This window comes from Pristiophorus japonicus, chromosome 2, assembly GCF_044704955.1.
Source record: "Pristiophorus japonicus isolate sPriJap1 chromosome 2, sPriJap1.hap1, whole genome shotgun sequence".
Lineage (NCBI taxonomy): Eukaryota > Metazoa > Chordata > Chondrichthyes > Pristiophoridae > Pristiophorus > Pristiophorus japonicus.
The window spans coordinates 17,360,504-17,376,905 of NC_091978.1; the positions used below are offsets into that span (position 1 = coordinate 17,360,504).

The 16,402-nt window shown below is 46.1% G+C and overlaps 1 protein-coding gene across 3 annotated transcripts in view; it reads right to left on the bottom strand.

The window, feature by feature from the left end:
• The window catches only part of LOC139236054 (dedicator of cytokinesis protein 2-like), a 1,544,097-nt gene that overhangs the window by 1,013,248 nt on the left and 514,447 nt on the right, over positions 1-16,402 (bottom strand). For all 3 annotated transcript variants that reach the window (XM_070866795.1, XM_070866794.1, XM_070866796.1), the window contains 3 exons: positions 14,859-14,970; positions 11,723-11,793; positions 2,469-2,575 (listed from right to left, as the gene is read on the bottom strand). In XM_070866795.1, the coding sequence (XP_070722896.1) occupies positions 2,469-2,575; positions 11,723-11,793; positions 14,859-14,970 (290 nt within the window). The remainder of the gene's footprint in view (positions 1-2,468; positions 2,576-11,722; positions 11,794-14,858; positions 14,971-16,402) is intronic.

Genomic DNA, 16,402 nt, shown 5'->3' on the forward strand with positions numbered 1-16,402 from the left:
ACTTTTGCAGTCAGTTTTTATGTTCCCTGCAAACTTACTCTCATACTCCATTTTCCCCCTCCTAATTAAACCCTTTGTCCTCCTCTGCTGAATTCAAAATTTCTCCTAGTCCTCAGGTTTGCTACTTTTTCTGGCCAATTTATATGCCTCTCCCTTGGATTTAACACTATCCCTAATCTCCCTTGTTCGCCACGGTTGAGCCACCTTCCCGGTTTTATTTTTACACCAGACAGGGACGTACAATTGTTGAAGTTCATCCATGTGATCTTTAAATGTTTGCCATTGCCTATCCACCGTCAACCCTTTTAAGTATCATTCGCCAGTCTATCCTAGTCAATTCACGTCTCATACCATCGAAGTTAACTTTCTTTAAGTTCAGGACTCTAGTCTCTGAATTAATTGTGTCACTCTCCATCTTAATGAAGAATTCTACCATAGTATGGTCACTCTTCCCCAAGGGGTCTCGCACATGGCATAACCAGCTGCTTATGTCGTTTCCAACGACGTTACGCTGGTGTTAAGGCGGGAGTTCGGGCGAATCGCAAGGAAATTCCCGGCGTACTATTTTTTCCCCCACTGATTTCCTCCCCGAGTCCTTATGTTCGGTGTACCTTTTCACTGACACCAACAGTGCTCAAATACTCATGTACTTTACACAAATGGTCAACCTTCAGTTGTGCTCCTGACGATTAGGAGCAAGAACGTTAAATTACTTTTTTCCCCCTACCCCCTCAATGTTAGCACCAACTGAGCATTCGGAGAAGCCCACAGCCTAATAATAATGACATTCAGCAAGGAGGTCATAGAGGCATGGAATATAAGAGCAGGGAAGTTATGCTAGAACTGTACACAAAATTAATATTTCCAGCATTTTCTGGGTGTATACATCACTAGTTAGGCCACAGCTAGAGTACTGTGTGCAGTTCTGGTCACCACATTACAGGAAAGATGTGATTGCACTAGAGAGGTTACAGAGGAGATTTACGAGGATGTTGCCTGGACTGAAAATTTTTAGCTATGAGCAATGATTGGATAGGCTTGGAACAGAGGAGGCTGAGAGGAGATTTAATTGAGGTGTATAAAATTAAAACCCAGATAAAGTGGCTAGGAAGGACCTATTTCCCTTAGCAGAGAGGTCAACCAGGGGGCATATATTTAAAGTGGTTGGTTGAAGGATTAGAGGGGAAATGAGGAAATAAAATATCAACCAGAGGGTGGTGGGGGTCTGGAACTCACTGACTGAAAAGGTGGTTGGGGCAGAAACCCTCACCACATTTAAAAAGTACCTGGATGTGCACTTGAAGTGCCGTAACCTACAGGGCTACGGACCTAGAGCTGGAAAGTGGGATCAGGCGGGATAGCTCTTTATCCTCCGGCATGGACACGATGGGCCGAATGGCCTCCTTTTGTTTCATAATTGTCTATGATTCTATAGATGGGGAATCCCATGGATTTAGAGGGGTTGCAGAGGAGTTTTAAAAGAAAATAAAGATTGCATTTACATAGCACCTTTCACCATCTCAGGACGTCCCAAAGCGCTTTACAGCCAATACTTTTGAAGTGCAGTCACTGTTGTAATGTTTGAAACGCAGCAGCCAAATTGCGCACACCAAGCTCCCAAAAATACAGCAGTGAGAATAATGACCATGAGAACAGAGGACCAGTTAGTCATGTTGGATTAGGGACAACTATTATCCGTGGCACCGAGGATAACTGTCCGATAGTTCCCTAAAATAGTGCCATAGGATCTTTTACGTCTACCTGAGAGGGTAGATGGCGCCTCGGTTTAATATCTCAATCAAAAGACAGTGCAGCACTCCTTCAGTATTGGAGTCAGCTTAGAGATGGAGCTGAAATCTCTGGAGTGGGACTTCGGCACAAAATCAACCTTCTAAGTGAGGCGAGACTGCTACCAACTGAGCCACAGCTGACAATGCATTTACCAGAGTGAGGGACTTCAGTTATTTGGAGAGACTTAAAAAAGCTGTGATTGTTCTCCTTATGGCAGAGAAGGCTAAGGAGCAATTTTTATAGTGGTGTTCAAAATGATAAGGGGTTTTGATAAGAATAAATAAGGAAAAACTGTTTCCAAAGAACACAGATTTAAGATAATTGGCAAAAGAACCAGAGAGGAAATTTGTATTTTTTTTTATGCAGCGAGTTGTTGTGATCGGGAACGCGCTGCCTGAAAGGGCGGTGGGAGCAGATTCAATAGTAACTTTCAAAAAGGGAATTGGATAAATACTTGAAAAGGAAATATTTTCAGGGCTATGGGGAAAGAGCATGGGGGTAGCAGGACGTATTATTTAGCTTTCAAAGAGCCGGCACTGGCACGAGGGGCCGAATGGCCCCCTTCTGTGCCGCGTGATTCCGTAACGTTCCTTGGTCAAAAGAAAAATTGACGTTGTTTGTGGCTCACCACTCTGAGCCCCATGACTCTGCACACGTCAGGAGTTCCCAGGTCCTACCTGTCTTCTGAAAGAGTTCCGTGTTGACGATGGCTGTCATTGACTGTAATTTCTGTTTAACCAGTCGATCCGGAGGGAGGTTCATGATGAAATCGTGCAACAAGTGGCTACAAAACAAAACAAAAAAATATCACATTAGCAAAGAAGCAATTGAATATTCATGAGATGGCATCGGCGGAATCTGAGCAAACATTGGGGGCAAGTCAGCATATTTTGAGAGCGTTAAATATTAATGAGCTAGGCATAATCCGACAGAACGCTGAATATTAATTAGATGTGTCTAAAAGATCTGGCAGTGAATAAACAGAATCCTGATTACAACAACATTGGGAAGTCTATCTAATGTAATTTCTGGCCAAGTATGTGCTCATCACGGAACATTATCACATTTTCTTTTTACCTCAACGTGAGGAGAATGCTCACTCTGGCACCACGCGACTTGTCTATTTACCATAGCGGTCACCTTGTGGCCCCTCTCAAGGCTGTCAGCTTAATGCTACTTTTACCTTGATCACTCACATCTGGATTCTTTCAGCGAAGGAAAGAAAGAAGAAAGTGCATTTCTATAGCGCCTTTCACGACTTCAGGATTGTACCAAAGCGCTTTACAGCGAATTCATTAATTTTGAAGTCTAGTCACTGTTGTGATGTGGGAAACACGGCAGCCAATTTGCGCACAGCAAACTCCCACAAACAGCAGTGTGATAATGACCAGATAATCTCTTTTAATGATATCAGAACATAAGAAATAGGAGGAGGAGCAGGCCATTTGGCCCCTCAAACCTGCTCCGCTCTTCAATATCATGGCTGATCTGATCTTGGCCTCAACTCCACTTCCCTGGCCTGCTTCCCATAACCCTTGACTCACTTATCATTCAAAAATCTGTCTACCTCCACCTTAAATATATTCAATGAATATATGATGATTTGGCTCAGAGATAAATAATGGCCAGGCTGCAGGGGAGAACCCTCCTGCTCTTTCGAAACAGTGCCGGGGATCTTTTATATCATCCTCGGGATATGGGTGTTGTTGGTGAGGCCGACATTTACCGCCCATCCTTAATTGCCGTGAGAAAGTGGCGGTGGGCTTAGAATCCAGTGGGGATTGATGAGATGATGCATCCTCTCTTTCCCTTTCGGATCTCAGAGTATAAATACACCCATCACTAAAAGTTGCGACACAGGTTAACAAGGCCATAAAAAAGGCAAACTAGGCACTAGGGTTTATTTCTAGAGGGATTGAATTGAAAAGTAGGGAAGTTATGCTAAACCTGTATCGAATCTTGGTTAGAGCACACTTGGACAATTCTGGTCGCCATATTATAAAAAGGATATAGAGGCACTGGAGAGGGTGCAGAGAAGATTTGCAAGGATGATACCAGAAATGTGAGGGTATACGTATCAGGAAAGGATGACGAGGCTGGATCTCTTTTCTCTTTAAAAAAGAAGGCTGAGGGGTAACCTATTAGAGGTATTTAAAATTATGAAAGGTTTCGGTAGAGTAGAAACTGTTGTGTCTTGGATAAAGAGTCAGACTAGATCCTGCAAGCTCAAAGTAAGTGTGACCGTAGTCCTTTATTGCAGATCTGAGTGCCTCTCCAGCCTGTGGGACCTCCTTATATACAGGTGCTCCCAAGGGATTGTGGGATCCCTTGGGACTCCAGGGGATAAACCCTCTGGTGGTTAGACATGGTAATTACAGGTTAAGAATACATAACAGAAACAGAGTGTTTCCACTTGTGGGGAAGAGCATAACTAGAGGCCATCAATATAAGATAGTCAACAAGAAAACCAATAGGGAATTCAGAAGAAACTTCTTTACCTGGAGACTGGTGAGAATGTGGAACTCGCTACCACAGGGAGTGGTTGAAGCGAATAGTATAGATGTATTTAAGGGGAGACTAGATAACCACATGGGGGGGAGAGAATAGAGGGTTATGCTGACAGAGTTAGATGAGGAAAGACAGGAAGCTTGAGTGAAGCATAAAGGCTGGTTTTAGGCTACTTTTAGCCATGAATTGGTTGGGCTGAATGGCCTGATTCTGTGCCGTATATCCTATGTCATTTACAGGCTGTAAGGGTTAATGTGCATTGAGTTTGGATCATTTCAACCCAGTTCCTCGTGGGTCCGAGCCCACAGAATAAAACAGCTTTTAATTTAGCACGGATTGCTCACCTCACGTAGAGAGGCCGATGTGGGCAGTGTAAAAATACACACTGGTGCAATGGGAGGGTGAGATGCTCACCTCAAACTGCAGCTGAGGCATATTGGACAATTGGCTGTGCTGATTTGACACGGGAGTACTGATGCTGATAAGGGTAACAAATTGGATAAATATTCCCCTCACAGTCCTGTAAGACAGTGAGCCAAAAATTCACGCTAATTCTAGTTTAGAGGGAAACTAAATTGCAAATGTTACACACTCCCAAATTGTACATAACATTACATAGAATCTACAGAACTGAAAGCAGGAGGGGGCTGGGGGACAGCAGAGGTGGGAAATGTCAGCCAGCCTGATCGCTATCTTGGAGGATTTGTAGATATAAGGGTCTTGTTGAACAAGACCATACTTGGCCGTAGTTGATTCCCTCCAACAGATGACACTCACTATCTAAGCTCACACATCAAGAATGGGCATTTGGGTGAGATACCAATAGCTGGTGCCTCCTCTTATTGCAGCAAGAGTCAACTCCTCTGACAGGATTAGGCCTCATTAGGACAACGGCTTTGTGATTTTTTTTAATGCGTTCCTGGGATGTGGGCGTCGCTGGGGAGGGAGTTCCAAGGTTTTGATCCAGTGATGATGAAGGAAGGGTAATATATTTCCAAGTCAGGATGGTGTGTAACTTGGAGGGGAACTTGGAGTGGTGGTGCTCCCATGGGCCTGCTGCACTTGTCCTTTTAGATGGTTAGAGGTCGCGGTTTTGGGAGGAGCTGCTGAAGAAGCCTTGCCGAGTTGCTGCAGTGCATCTTGTAGAGGGGGCACTGGTGGTGGAGTGAATGTTTAAGATGGCTTGATTGGCAGCCCATCCATCACCTGGATGGTATCGCGTTTCTTGAGTGTTGCTGGAGCTGCACTCATCCAGGCAAGTGGAGAGTATCCTATCACACTCCTGACTGTGCCTTGTAGATGCTGGAGAGGCTTTGGGGAGTCAATCGCTGCAGAATACCCAGCCTCTGACCTACTCTTGTAGCCACAGTATTTATGTGGCTGGTCCTGTTAAGTTTCTGGTCAATGGTGATCTCCAGGATGTTGATGATTATTCAATACTAATCTAGGAAGATTATATCTTTTGAATTCATTCTCAGGATGTGGGCAATGTGGGCATTCAATGTCTATTCCAAGTTGCCCTTGCAAAGGTGATGGTGGGCCGCCTTCTTGAACCATTGGTGGAGGTTTGATAAAATTAAGTGATATGCTGCGTTACTTCAGAGGACAGTGAAGAGTCAAGTACGTTGGTGTGGGACTGGAGTCACATCTAGAGTAAGGACGGCAGATTTCCTTCCCTCAACGACACTAGTAAACCAATAGAGCTTTAACGACAATCTGACAGCTTTATGGTCACTTTTACTGAAACTAGCTTTTAAATTTCTAGATGTTTCTTTTAAAGGCTGAAGCTGCTGGGGTGGGATTTTAAACTCCCATTCTTTGGATTACCGTTCCAATAACATAAGCACTCAGTAAAAAGAAAGAAACAAAGTTAAATAAAGGAAGCGCTTGAAAAGAAAATATCAGGGGTTAGTGGGGTTAATTGGAAGGGTTGGAACTGGCCTGTGAAGGCAATCTAATCAAAGGGAGGTGAATTCAGGAGCTGCATAATTGATGAGAGACACAGAGTTAGGCACAGCAGTGAATAATATAATGGGAAAAAATATTAATTTCAAGAAGTTGGCACATTATAACACAAAGGTCAGACGGATTCGTGTCTAGCTGGGCCTGAGAAAACTAAGGTCTCCAGTGTGGGGCTTTTTGGCATAAATTATTTAGAGCGCAGTCTTCAATGAACCTGAGTTGAGAACGCAAAAGTTTCTTCAAACTGTACATGACTTGGCATCAAATCACCCGAGAAATTGGGAAGTATATTTCTGTGAGCTTACGCCTGATTTATTTATCGAACATAGGGTTTGATCGACCAGAAAAGACTAAGTTCCAGCTAATTCACCGCGCATCCCGATAGTCGTGTGACACAATGATAATGTGGTTGTTGACTAATCATAGCAATCAATTAGTTTATAACAGACCCAGACATGAGGTGAAGAAAATCCCCAGTGGTGGAGAGCTTTGGGAACCATAAGTCACACTGGTGCATTCGGCGGTGTTGTTCCCAGGTTGGGGGAGACACACTGGGGTTAAAATGCCACACTGATGCAGTAGGGGGTGCTGTTCCCAGGTTGGGGGAGAGACACTGGGGTTAACATGCCACACTGATGCAGTAGGGGGTGCTGTTCCCAGGTTGGGAGAGACACACTGGGATTAACATGCCACACTGATGCAGTAGGGGGTGCTGTTCTCAGGTTGGGGGAGAGACACTGGGGTTAACATGCCACACTGATGCAGTAGGGGGTGCTGTTCCCAGGTTGGGAGAGAGACACTGGGATTAACATGCCACACTGATGCAGTAGGGGGTGCTGTTCCCAGGTTGGGGGAGAGACACTGGGGTTAACATGCCACACTGATGCAGTAGGGGGTGCTGTTCCCAGGTTGGGGGAGACACACTGGGATTAACATGCCACACTGATGCAGTAGGGGGTGCTGTTCCCAGGTTGGGGGAGACACACTGGGATTAACATGCCACACTGATGCAGTAGGGGGTGCTGTTCTCAGGTTGGGGGAGAGACACTGGGGTTAACATGCCACACTGATGCAGTAGGGGGTGCTGTTCCCAGGTTGGGAGAGAGACACTGGGATTAACATGCCACACTGATGCAGTAGGGGGTGCTGTTCCCAGGTTCGTGGTTGAGGCACAGTGGGTTAGAATGGCACACTGATGCAGTAGGGGTTGCTGTTCCCAGGTTGGGAGAAGGACCGTGTGGTTAAAATGCCACACTGGTGCAGTAGGGGGTGCTGTTCCCAGATTGGGAGAGAGGCAACGGGATTAAAATGCCACACTGATGCAGTGGGGGTTGCTGTTCCCAGGTTGGGGGTGAGACACTGGGATTAAAAGGCCACACTGGTGCAGTAGGGGGTGGTGTGCCCATGATGGGGATGAGGCATAGTGGAGTAAAATGCCACACTGATGCAGCAGGGGGTGCTGTTCCCAGGTTGGGGGAGAGACACTGGGGTTAACATGCCACACTGATGCAATAGGGGGTGGTGTTTCCAGGTTGGGGTTAAATTCCAATGCACCATTAACTTTAAAAGACATTAATGGCCCAGATTTCACGATCAGCGGCAAAAAGACTGCGCTTTCTGCTGATCTCGAAGAAAGCTGCCCACAAAGATTCAGCGGACTCTGTGGTGTCGATTTACCCTATTACGACGTCAATTTTATTCTGGCACCATCTATAGGGGATCTGAGTTGTCCAAGAACAGTGAAGTCATCAAGTAGGCTGAGCAGCCATCAAATTGAAGCATTCTGACAGACAACAAACCAGGAAGTAAAATGCACTGGTTATAATTCCCTTTTTAAAAATCATTTTACATAGATAAAGACTGGGTCATTAACATGGGATTAGGGTAGAAGCTGAAGTATCATAAACAAACTTTAAATGAGTTTTTATTACTTTAATAATCTACGGATTTTTTTTAATCATTGACACTCCACACTTGTAAAGCTACATTTTTCGGGGCCAGAGAGGTTGTTGAGCCATTAAAAACTCAGTTACACCTCATTCAACAAGGCTCAACTTTTCCAATGCATTTTGCAGAGAGAATAGTGTGTAAAAAGTTGAAGTTCACATCAATCACCGATTCTGTGTTGATTGCATCTGTGAAGATTGCAACAACGCACCCTGCGGAGGAGCAGGGTATCACTGACAACTGATTTGCTATCAGTTATATACAGTAATAAGAGCGCTAGCAGCTCCGCCGTTAGTACTGCCGCAAATTCCGGGCCAATCGGTCATGAGCTGGGAGTGCATCATTTTGCAACAGGGACTCCTGGCAAGTTCCAGAAGCCGGGATATCAGAATTTTTACCACAATGCTGAGGTAAACTAAAAGGGGCACCTCGTTTTCTATTAACCATACTGGACCTCAACTGGGAGTGCTCGGCACTGACATTGAGGTGATTGGAATGGAATGGAAAGTGCTCCATTTCCCAAGCGCTGACATCCCGCACTTTAAAGGAGCTCAAGAATTCACGTTAAAAAAAACTCTTGATACTTCCTGAGTACTGAGCAGCTTGCACAGACCTGAGCAATGGTTCGCCTAGCAGTACAGCAGACACCAGATAAAAGCAAACACGTGACTATCATTCTTGTGCTTAGATCCCTCCGTGGCCTCACTCCGCCCTATCTCTGAAACCCCCTCCAGTCCTACAGCCCTCTGCTTCTCCGATTCAGGCTTCTTGCGCGTTCCTGATTTCCATCGCTCCAACATTGGCGGACGTGCCTTCAGCTGCTTGGGCACTAGGCTCTGGAACTCCCTGCCTAAACCTCTCCGCCTCACTACCTCTCTTTCCTCCTTTGACCAAGCCTGTCTCCTTATGTGGCTTGATGTCAAACTTTGTCTGATACACTCCTGTGAAGCGCCTTGGGATATTTTACTACTTTAAAGGTGTGACCTAAATGCAAGTTATTGTTGTTGTCACTTAGCTGGTGCATGTCGTAGCTGGGTAAACTGTAAACCCATTGTGAATGCAGAATTACTACTCAACAGTGGGACAAGCTGTACTGCTGCTGATGATTCATTGTTCAGCATCTGTGGTGCCCACTGCAACAGTGGAAACAGCACACATCTCCCGGACAAGCAACTCACCTCTCCTGTGCACATAGCGACAGGAACGCTTGCGGGGGAGGGAGGTGGAGCTACATGTGCACATCAATGACCCCTGACTGGGGAGGGGCTAAACCAAACTCCTGATCACTGCCCATTCGCACATGCTCCTGAATCTGGAGGTTGGGTGAGACAACAGAAGCGGGCCACAGCTGCAATGCTCCCCTCTCCCCCCCACCACCCATCCCACCCGCAATGATTCTATTGCTGGAAGGTGGGATTAGGTTGGATAACCCTTTTTCGACCGGCACAGATACGATGGGCCAAATGGGCTCCTTCTGTGTTGTAATGTTCTACAATTCTATGAGTCAATGGGGTGACATACCAAATTTTACCCTCTTTTTTTGCGAGAAAGGACTCTGACTTGGGCCGTGAACCGAAGGCTTTTGTTATTCACGGAACTACCTTCAGGAGACGAGGGGAGAAAGGAGGAATAAACTGAGGGAGAGAGGAGAAGTTGGGTATGTAGGTAAACAGCAACAGGCCCCATCAGATAGCCGTGGATTATGGGTGTAACACATCAGCTTTTAAACTAACGTCAACTTTCACCATTACCACCCACAGCTTTAGGAAACACTTAGCTTTCCTCTAACTTGACTCCCCCACTGCCTGGTCTCACTGAATCATAGAATCTTACAGTACAGAAGGAGGCCATTCGGCCCGTTGTGCCTGTGCCAGCTCTTTGAAAGAGTGATCCAATTAGTCCCACTCCCCTGCTCTTTCCCCATAGATCTGCAATTTTTAAAAAATCTTTTCAAGTATATATCCAATTCCCTTTTAAATGTTATCATTGGATCTGCTTCTACAACAGTTTCAGAAACTTCATTCCAGATCATAGCAACTCATTGGTGATACCACACCTGGAGTACTGCGTACAGTTTTGGTCTTCTTAATTAAGAAAGGATATATTTGGGGGCAGTTCAGAGAAAGGTTCACTAGGTTTATTCCTGAGATGAAGTGGTTGGCTTATGAAGAAAGGTTGAACAGGTTAGGCCTATACTCATTGGAGTTTAGAAGAATGAGAGGTGATCTTATTGAAACATATACGATTCTGAGGGGGCTTGAAAGGGTAGATTCAGAGAGGATGTTTCCCCTCGTGGGGGAATCTAGAACTAGGGGACATAGTTTCAGAATAAGGGGTCGCACGTTTAAAACGGAGATGAGGAGGAATTTCTTCTCTGAGGGTTGTAAATCTGTGGAATTCTCTACCCCAGAGAGCTGTGGAGGCTGGGTCATTGAATATATTTAAGGTGGAGATAGACAGATTTTTGAGCGAAAAGGGAGTCAAGGGTTATGGGGAGCGGGCAGGAAAGTGGAGTTGAGGCCAAGATCAGATCAGCCATGATCTTATTGAATGGCAGAGCAAACTTGGGGGGCCAAATGTCCTACTCCTGCTCTTATTTCTTATGTTCTTATGTATTTATTCCATAAAAAAAATGTCTCCTCATCTCCCCTTTCATTTGTTTGGCAAGGTCTTTGCTCATGTACGAGCCTCAGTAAGATGGTAATTTTAACTCTTCAACGGAGAGTAATATCGGGTGGGTGGGGGGAGGGTGTAAATCCAGTTGCTGTTTCGTATGACGGAAAAAGCTTATAATGGGATGTCTAGTTTGGCTAGCCATTCAATGGCTTCCTGAGATGCCGAGTGGAGAAATGATCTCACAACAGATCTCAGAGGGCAGGTTGATGGGCCGTGTTCCGTGGTCTGAGACTCACGGCCACAGTCGCACTTCGGGTCGTCCCTCACCTTCCACCTGTGGAGCAGGTGGTCACATCGTCCGTGCCCTGTGCGGATTGGGTGGAGCGCTGCTCAACGTCGTCGAGGGAGGTCGGAGCCAGGGACCTCTGCTGTTGGGTCAGTGATGAGGTGTTGGTTCTTTACGTTGCCTGCGTCCCACGATTCTGTCCGTCTGGACAGTGGGCCGATACCAGCTGCTGTTTCTCGGAATTAAAAAATCCAGGGACAAACCCAAACCCGGCAGTTTTCCAATGGGCGGGTTAGATTCAAATTGCCCCCAAGTGTCGACATGCAATTCAACTGCAGGACTCATCATATTCAAGCCCAGAACCTGACCTCACCTGACGTGCATGGACACGCACTTTCTGGAAGATCAATAACTCGGTCAATTCTCTTTCCCTCTACCCCACCCCTCCACCCCTTCAGCCCAATTTTGGAGTCCTGTGGCCGCCCCCGATGAGATAGTCAAACTCAGCATAGACTGAGGAACTGGAGTTGGGACCTTTGTAGTGCCTCCATCCAATTACACATCAGGAGAGATCTCAGCCCCGGCTGACTTTATCGCTGAATAGCGGCTTACCTCAGTAAGACCGGATCAAATATCGCTGCAACGTCCTGCAAGACTGTCGGCAAGTACTTGAGCGATGCACCCTGAAATAGAACGAATGAGGGAATACAATTAATTTATGAGTCATCAGATTCCTGCGCTGTTCAACCACTACTGCATAGGCTGAGGTTGTTTTACTGGGAGAGGAGAGGGAGGGAGGGAGGGAGGAGGAGAGTGAGTTGAGAGGAGAGGGAGGGAGGGGAGAGGAAAGGGAGGGGAGGGGAGGAGCGGGAGGGAGGGGGGAGAGGAGAGGGAAGGAGGAGAGGGAGGGAGGTGAGAAGAGGAGAGGAGAGGGAGGAGAGGAGAGGAGAGGGAGGGGAAGAGAGAGGGAAGGGGGAGGGGAAGAGAGAGGGAAGGGGAGGGGAGAGGGAGGGAGGGGGGAGGGGAGAGGAAGGGAGGGGGGAGGCTGAACGGGGCCGGCCAACGAGAGGAAGCCGGCCCGAAGATTTTGGGCGGGGCCCACCCCCAGCAAGATGCCGGGTGGGCGGGCCCCGCCGAAGACATGGAGGGAGCGGGACCTGAACGGGGGCGGGGAGGAAGGGGGTGGGGCGAGAGCCGGAGGAGGAGCTCACGAGGAGGGAGGTCCAGCCCTATCTTCACCGCCTCAGTGAGCCCATTCGGCCAGGGCTAGGGGCGGCATGCTTCGGGCCCCTCCCACACAGCCGCGGGCACCTGGGGCTACTGCACATGCGCGCACACTCTAGCGTGCATGTGCACAGGTCCTGGCACTGTTTTCCGCCCCCCCACAGCTTGTGCTGCACTGCACCAAGGGCCTGGAACGTTCCAGCAGTGGGCAGAATACCAAGGTAAGTTTTAGGACCGGTTTTGAGCGTGGAAATCAGGCGTGACTCGCGGCACGAAACTTGACCACAAACTTTCTAGTCTATCCTTGTCCTTTTCCATAACTACCTTAAATCTCAGGAATCAACCTATTGAACCTTCTCTGAACTGACTCCAATGCAAGTATATCCCTCCTTAAATAAGGAGGCCAAAACTGTACGCAGTACTCCAGGTGTGGTCTCACCAACTATAGTTGTAGCAAGCCTGCCCTACTTTTATACTCCATCCCCCTTGCAATAAAGGCGAACATTCCATTAGCCTTCCTATTTACTTGCTGTACCTGCATGCTAACTTTTTATATTTCATGTACGAAGACCCCCAGATCCCTCTGTACCGCAGCATTTTCTAGTCTCTCTCCATTTAAATAAAAATGTGCTTTTTTATTCTTCCTACCAAAGTGGATAACCTCAGATTTTCCCACATTATACTCCATCTGTCACATTTTTGCTCACTCACTTAATCTATCTATATCCCTTTCCAGATTCTTTGTGTCCTCCTCACAAATTGCTTTCCAACCTATCGTTGTATCGTCAGCAAATTTGGCTGCATTACATTCGCTCCCTTCATCCAAGTCACTAATATAGATTGTAAATAGTTGAGGCCCCAGTACTGATCCTTGTAACACCCTACTAGTTCTTAGTCCAGATCTATTTCTTCGATCGCTCTCACAGGTAAGTCCCAACTCTGTATACCCTTTGAGAGCATCTTCACGAGCCTTAATATCCAGCTAAGCTCTTGGTAACGGCCATTCCATTCATTATTTTAGCTATTAGAATTATTCCATTCCTCCATTAGACCTCTGCGCTGCCTTTGTCAAGCAGTAGCACAGACCTTATTTTAGGCTTAAACTTCAAAGTGATTTACTTAGGAAAAGGTGAACTATGAATAGAATTACATAGAATTTTTCAGCACAAACAGGCCATTTGGCCCACTGGTTTATGCTCCACACGAGCCTCCTCCCACCCTAGTTTATCTAACCCTATCAGCATTAACATAGAAACATAGAAAATAGGTGCAGGAGCAGGCCATTCAGCCCTTCTAGCCTGCACCGCCATTCAATGAGTTCATGGCTGAACATGAAACTTCAGTACCCCCTTCCTGCTTTCTCGCCATACCCCTTGATCCCCCGAGTAGTAAGGACTTCATCTAACTCCCTTTTGAATATATTTAGTGAATTGGCCTCAACTACTTTCTGTGGTAGAGAATTCCACAGGTTCACCACTCTCTGGGTGAAGAAGTTTCTCCTCATCTCGGTCCTAAATGGCTTACCCCTTATCCTTAGACTGTGACCCCTGGTTCTGGACTTCCCCAACATTGGGAACATTCTTCCTGCATCCAACCTGTCCAAACCCGTCAGAATTTTAAACATTTCTATGAGGTCCCCTCTCACTCTTCTGAACTCCAGTGAATACAAGCCCAGTTGATCCAGTCTTTCTTGATAGGTCAGTCCCATCATCCCGGGAATCAGTCTGGTGAATCTTCGCTGCACTCCCTCAATAGCAAGAACGTCCTTCCTCAAGTTAGGAGACCAAAACTGTACACAATACTCCAGGTGTGGCCTCACCAAGGCCCTATACAACTGTAGCAACACCTCCCTGCCCCTGTACTCAAATCCCCTCGCTATGAAGGCCAACATGCCATTTGCTTTCTTAACCGCCTGCTGTACCTGCATGCCAACCTTCAATGACTGATGTACCATGACACCCAGGTCTCCACCTCCCCTTTTCCTAATCTGTCACCATTCAGATAATAGTCTGTCTCTCTGTTTTTACCACCAAAGTGGATAACCTCACATTTATCACATTACTTTAAATTCATTTCTCCTTCATGTAAATATCTAGCAAATTAATAAATTACATTCCTTTAGCTACTAGTTTTTGACCTCTCATTGAAATATATAAAATTCTTAGAAGGATTAACAGGGTAGATGCAGGGAAGATGTTTCCCCTGGCTAGGGAGTCTAGAACCAGGGGTCACAGTCTCAGAATAAGGGGTCAACCGTTTCGGACTGAGATGAGGAGAAATTTCATCACTCAGAGGGTGGTGAATCTTTGGTATTCTCTACCTCAGAGGGGATGTGGATGCTCAGTCATTATATTTAAGACTGAGGTCGATCGATTTGAGGGCATTAAGAGAATCAAGGGCTATAGGGATCGGGCGGGAAAGTGGAGTTGAGGTCGAAGATCAGTCGTGAATGAGGGAACAGACCCGACGGGCTGAATGGTCTACACCTGCTCTTATTTCTTATGTTGACTGGAGAGGTATTTACCTGCATGAGTAAAGTATTGCCTTCCAGCGTTGATTCCATCAGGATGTTAAATGTCCGAAACAGTTTTTGCACCGAATCTTCATACTGCTTCTTTTCCTTCCCCTCATACAGCCTGAAACGAGCCAATATTTGGTGAGGTATGTATTTACCCATTTTTCATTCTATATCAGCTGTGGGTAGCACCCTCCTTCTGAGTCAGCAGGTTGTGGGTTCAAATCACACTCCAGAGACTTGAGCACAAAAAAAATCTAGGCTGACACTCCAGTGCAGTACTGAGGGAGCACTGCACTGTCAGAGGTGCCGTTTTTTGGATGAGACGTTAAACTCTCTCAAGCGGACGTAAAATATCCCATGGCACTATTTCGAAGGGTTATCCCTGGTGTCCTAGCCAATATCTTTATCCCTCAATCAACATTAAAAAAACAGATTATCTGATCATTAGCACATTGCTGTTTGTGGAAGCTTGCTGTGAGCAAATTGGCTGCCGTGTTTCCTACATTACAACAGTGACTACACTCCAAAAGTACCTTATTGGCTGTAAAGCGCTTTCCAGTGGTCGTGAAAGGCGCAATATAAATGCAATATATTTTTGTAGAAGACCTTAGTTAGGTCGCTGTTGGAGTATTGTGTGCAGGAAGAATAGGAAGAAAGAAATGGAAAAGGTGCAGCATAGGGGAACGGCAGCATAGTGGTGATGTTACTGGACTAGTGATCCAGAGGCCTGGATTAATAATCCTAGTTATCCCCATGAGTTCAAATCCCACCATTACAGCTGGGGAATTTAAATTCAGTTCATTAAATAAATGGTAAATAATAAATCAGTTATGGTAACCATGTAACTACTGAATTGTTGGAAAAACCCAACTGGTTCACTAATGTTCTTTCTGCCGCCCTTACTCGGTCTGGTCTATATGTGCCTCCAGACCCACAGCAATGTGATTGACTTTAAAGTGCCCTCTGAAATGGCATGGAAAGCCACTCAACTAAGGGCAATTAGGGATGGGCTATAAATGCTGGCTTGCCTGCGACGCCCACATCCAGTGAATGTGAATAAACAGAAAAAAAAGATTCACGGGGATGAGGCTACGGTTACAAAGAGACATTTGAGAATTTATAACTTTCCAGTGTTCTCTTGAGTTGAGAAGGTTAAGGAGTGACCTGTAGAGATCTTCAAATGGAAGAAGGGTTATGACAATGTCAGTAGTGATAAGATTGTTCCCACTGACTCGCACAAGAGGAATAACAGGGATGGCTGAGAAATATATCTTTATTGCCCATCCCTAATTTCCCTTAGCTGAGTGGCTTTCCAGTTTAGAGTCAATCACATTGCTGTGGGTCTGGAGGCGCATATAGGCCAGACCGGGTAAGAATGGCAGAAAGAACATTAGTGAACCAGTTGGTAGTTAGTGTGTGGAATTTTCTGTCATCAATATCTATTGAAGCTCAGTCCATGGAGGTAATTTTGACTTCCCATGGAAATCAAAATCAGGCAGGAAGTATAACGGGCGGCTAAATCAATATCGCCTGTCTCACACTATCACAAC